The 5,119-nt window shown below is 34.3% G+C and overlaps 1 protein-coding gene across 2 annotated transcripts; it reads right to left on the bottom strand.

Moving 5' to 3' along the window:
• Positions 1-733: 733 nt before the first annotated feature.
• Positions 734-2,618, bottom strand: LOC106463615 (gastrula zinc finger protein XlCGF7.1-like). 2 transcript variants are annotated; one of them, XM_022391152.1, is made up of 3 exons: positions 1,912-2,618; positions 1,544-1,575; positions 734-1,459 (listed from the first exon to the last, which is right to left on the bottom strand). In XM_022391152.1, exons 1-3 carry the CDS (start codon positions 2,456-2,458, stop codon positions 1,304-1,306), a joined length of 735 nt encoding a protein of 244 aa, XP_022246860.1. In that variant the 5' UTR covers positions 2,459-2,618; the 3' UTR covers positions 734-1,303. The 2 variants fall into 2 exon arrangements, with proteins under 2 accessions (XP_022246860.1, XP_022246859.1); XM_022391151.1 differs by having other exon boundaries at positions 734-1,575; positions 1,912-2,610.
• Between the last annotated feature and the right edge of the window lie 2,501 nt (positions 2,619-5,119).

Below are 5,119 nucleotides of genomic sequence, written 5' to 3'. Positions count from 1 at the left end.
ATATCATTAACATCAACAACAAGGAGTCATATGAGACATCTGATAATGCATCCAACATGATCAAAGGTTTCTTCTTGCCCGGGTTCAGTGTGAGAGATGGTGATAGCTTATCTACAGGTAGTGACTTAGAATACGAACTTTTGGATGAATCTAAATCAGCAGACAGTTTATTGAAATTTTTTTCCTGAACATGACCCCTGCCTTTCCAACACGCAACAGTATGTGGTCAGGGATGGAATGAAAAAACTGGACCACTGCTGTAAGTACTTTCCAAAACATCAGCCATTATGTCCTACATTCAAAAATCAATGCAAGCAACTGATATACTTGAGGAAGAGGCCAGAGTTCAGTTGGTAACACCAACATGATGGAACTCAGAAATTAAGATGATTAAGTCTTTATTGAATATTCCCCAAGAGGATTTGGATAATCTAGATACTGGTACATCGAAATACAAATTCCATGATCAAACTGTGCTTACAGATTTGGTGACAATATTGACACCTTTTGAAGAGGCAACAGATTTCATCAAAGGTTAGAACATTGTTACCTTCAATTAGGTATTGCCATGTGTTTATGGACTGATGACTGAGATTAATATGTTATCTTTATGTTGATTCTGGACTTCTTTTTTATCATATTAATTTCATTCCCAGCCCCAGTCTTGTAATGCTTTCTGTTTTTGTGCAGGTTCATTTGGATTATTCTATAAAAAGAAAAACACAAAGTCCAATCCAGTTATGTTAACAAAAATGTTATATTTCGTCTGCTACAAATTTCACAGTTACTCAATCTAATGTTCACTGAGAGACCTAAGTTCACAGTAGACTAATAGAATAATTTTGCTTATTTCTTATGCTCTACAGAGTATACTGTTTAACTTTTATTAATGCATTTAAACCACAAACTAATATTCCAATGTGAGCTAACTAAATGAATAAGAAACAATATAAACCTCTAAAAACCACTAGATAAAAATACAGTCCATCTTAATGGCTACCACTTGCCAAACTAGATACTGAAATATTAATATAAAGGTAGAAATAAGAGCTTCATATGCATCAATGATCATTTTTTAGAAGTAGATACAACTGATTAATCAAAACTACTGATCACTGATTCAACACTATTATTTATTGGGTTAATTGTTAATTCTGATCTATGTAGGTATCCTCTCAAAGCTCTTTTAAGTAACTATAAGTTTTTTTCTCTCATAGAAGTTTATGGTTTCTCCCAAGTGTGCATCTCCTTGTGACTCCTCAGGTAATGTTTGATTGCAAAGTCTTTGCCAAACACAATGTAACTAACTGTATGATTTTTGTGCAGTGTGTATCCTTTGATGTGTATTTAGATTACTTTTTGTCCCAAACTGTTTTCCACATTCTACACAACTGTATGGTTTCTCCCCTGTATGCATCTTCTCATGTCTCTTTAAGTAACTATTACTTGTAAATTCTTTGGAACATACTATACATCTGTATGGTTTCTCCCCAGTGTGTATCCTTTGATGTATATTTAGATTACTTTTTGTACCAAATTGTTTTTCACATACAATACAACTATATGGTTTCTCACCAGTGTGTACCTTCTCATGACTCTTTAAGTAAACCCTACTTACAAATTCTTTACCGCATACTGTGCAACTGTATGGTTTCTCACCAGTGTGTATCTTCTCATGGCCCTTTAAGTGACTATTAGATCCAAATTGTTTTCCACATACAACACAACTGTAGGGTTTTTCCCCGGTGTGTATTCTTTCATGTATTTCAAGCTTAGTTTTAGTTCCAAATTGTTTTCCACATACAACACAACTGTACGGTTTCTCTATAGTATGTATAATTACATGAGTCTTTAAGTTACTTTTACTTATAAATTCTTTTCCACATACAACACAACTATATGGTTTCTCACCAGTGTGTATCTTCTCATGACTCTTTATGTAATTTTTAGTTTTAAATTCTTTGCCACATACTGCACAACTGTATGGTTTCTCTCCAGTGTGTGTTTTCTCATGATCCTTTAAGTGACTTTTAGATACAAATTCTTTACCACATACAGCACAACTGTATGGCTTTTCTTGAGTATGCATCCTCCCATGTATTTTAAGTTTACTTTTCATTCCAAATTTTTTTCCACATACAACACAAGTGTATGGTTTCTCTGTGGTGTGTATATTCTCATGATGCTTCAAATAATTTTTACATATAAATTCTTTGCCACATACTACACAACTGTACAGTTTCACCCCACTGTGCATTCTTTGATGAATGTTTAGGTCAGAACATTTTCTATATTGTTTTCCACATGTTTCACAACCATATGGTTTCTCCCCAGTGTGCATCTTTTCATGAACTTTTAGGTAACTTTTACTGGAAAACTGTTTTCTGCATACTACACAAATGTATGATTTCTCCCTAGCGTGTATCTTCATACGACTCTTTAGGTAACTTTTACTCATAAATACTTCATCAGGTACAACAGATGATCTATCATGTTCTTTCAGGTGATTTCCACAAAATTTGTTGTCTTGTTTCTTTATGTCTAAAATCAAAATATAAGAAGAAATATAATAAATAAAAATCTGGTTAATATCCTTTTCTTTTTTCAAAATATGCAAGAAGAAGGGAATGAAGACTTAGGAGACCAGACATGCTTTTCTTATCTTGAAACATTTTTTTGACATTTAACAAACACAAACAAATAAGGATAGCATATTTCACTTAAGTAATATTTTAAAACTTGGTATGTTTTACAAAAACTAAAACAATATTAAACAACAAAATAAAGTAAAACATTAACAGAATAAAACAGATTTAGGACAACAAAGACAATACTTTTCTTCAGTAACTTACTCTGTATACAATATATTTTACTACCTTCTTTGAATTTAAGATACTATACACTACATTTCTTATGATGCATGTTATTCTACAGACAAAACTTCTCAAGTAGTTTACTCTCCTGACATAACCTTTATTTTTAGGCTACTCTATACTGACAGAACCTTTCTTATACAGAATAATGTAAAGACAATACCTTTCATATATAGGTTTCTTTAAACACCTCCTTTATTACATAGGCTATTCTACAAACATTAAAATTTTCCTTATGAAAATGCATTTCAGATAGATACTCACCTCTATACACAAAATAATTATGACATCATGGCACTGCCATAAAAATATCTGCAAATGCTATAAGCATTGAATGAAGCTCCTATACATATTAACATGTGCTGCACCAGCTTATGATGTAATCATCCATTATACTATAGCCCTTCTCCACCAGAATGGAGACACATCCTTCATGTGCAGTAATCCCCCTGAGCACTAGTGTTGGAACAAAGGCTCATTCTTAATGAGACCAAAGAAATATACTGGAAGTGGGTAGAAAGAGTCGAGGTTATGCAGAGAGGTATTTATATGAAATAAATTTTCAGATTAGGAAAATTTTAACTTCAGAAATGTAAACTCAACCCTGCACAACATAGAGCTAGAATCCCACACTGATAAGATGATGGAGGAGCTAATGGAGATAACAAAATTCCAAAGAGAAGTTCCTTTCTGAAATCATAGTGTCAGAAAGGAAAAACCCATGGTGTGTGTCACACACTATGGGGGAGGGGTGGCCTAAAGTGGCATCACTCAGTTAAAGACTATATCTATCTCGTGCAATAAAGGTGATAGAGCAAAAGATATTGTTAAAAGTATCAGTGTGATGCTAAGGTGTTTTACAGGTCAGCAGAATGTAAGATTGTTCAACCAGCCATCTCAGGTACTTGGCTGAGCATGTGTGTATAGTGAGGAGAACATAAAACACATCCCACTGCCCAAACAACCAGAAGAAGTTTGGTTCTTTTTATTGTGGAGTGGACTATAATATGATTCCAGGTGACATCCCATCTCTACTTTCCATTGAGAGTTGCATCCACTCAGCTCATACCACTGGGATTACAGCAATACAATGAGTAACTTTTCATATCGAGTCCCTAGTAAAAGGAAGTATGAGTGAGATAAACAAACAATCTGTACAGGACAAAGGAAATGATCTGGGTCAAAACAACCATACAGGAAAGAAAAAGAAGGGAGGTGGCATGGAGAAAACATCCAAACACCCTCTAAAGTAGCCCAAGTTTTGAGGAGAAAGGAGGGGTAAGTGAGAAATTTTAACCTGTCCCTATGATAAATAGAGCAGGAGACATCCAAGGCAAAATAGTGAGAGTGAAAAGCTTCCACAAGTGAAATGCATATAAAAAGAAAGTGAACTAATCTAGACACAGCTTGCTTTGCTAGAGCTGTAGAGACTGGGACTGGAGACTAAAAAAGTGGAAGTTAGGTGTTGAGAGAAATCAGAAAGGCAATGATGATAAGACTTCCCTAGTGGAAGAAAATCCATTGAAAATACCAGAAGATGGAACATCCACTTTGCTGAAAGGATCCAGTATAGGTGGGACTAGTCAATCGGTTATCAAAGCCTAAGCTCCTGAAACATGAAGGGTGAAAAACCAAATGTGGTTGTGAGCTCAAAAGTGAGAGTCTAGAGCATGGAAAAAAAAAAAGGTTCATTCCGAAAGCTGGAGAAACTCATTGAAATATGGAGCAAGCTCAGCTAAGTAATAGAAGCAGAAGTTTGAGAATTAGGATCTAAGATCAGAATGGAATCAACCACCTGGTGAAAAATTTTGGTAATATCATTTATTGTAAGAGTGACACCAATTACAATTACAGCATTGTATAACTCCTGCTAAAGAATGTCCGAACCTCAGGAGATGTCAGAAACATGAAAACATTTAATGTGTAATCCAGATGTTCAACAAAGTCAACTTATTGTCTTTGAAATAAAAGTTGGCCTGGTATGCCAATGGTGCAAACGGCTTAACTCTTTCAGCACGAGCTTGGTCCCTGGGACCTACCTTGTAACCATTTCATGCTTGTCATACTTTTCATGCTATAACTTTTAAATTAGTAAGTGTATGTTAACGAAATTTGGAAAATTATCAGTAAACATTACAATGCTTTCATATGCAAAATATCAAATATGTTTATTAAGTCTTAAGGTTTGTAAAGCAATGTTTTTCTCATGTCTTTTTTCATCATGCAAAGTAATTTTCATTTTAAGA

This window comes from Limulus polyphemus, unplaced genomic scaffold (assembly GCF_000517525.1).
Source record: "Limulus polyphemus unplaced genomic scaffold, Limulus_polyphemus-2.1.2 Scaffold1446, whole genome shotgun sequence".
NCBI classification, from domain to species: domain Eukaryota; kingdom Metazoa; phylum Arthropoda; class Merostomata; order Xiphosura; family Limulidae; genus Limulus; species Limulus polyphemus.
This window is presented reverse-complemented; position numbering and strand designations above follow the sequence as displayed.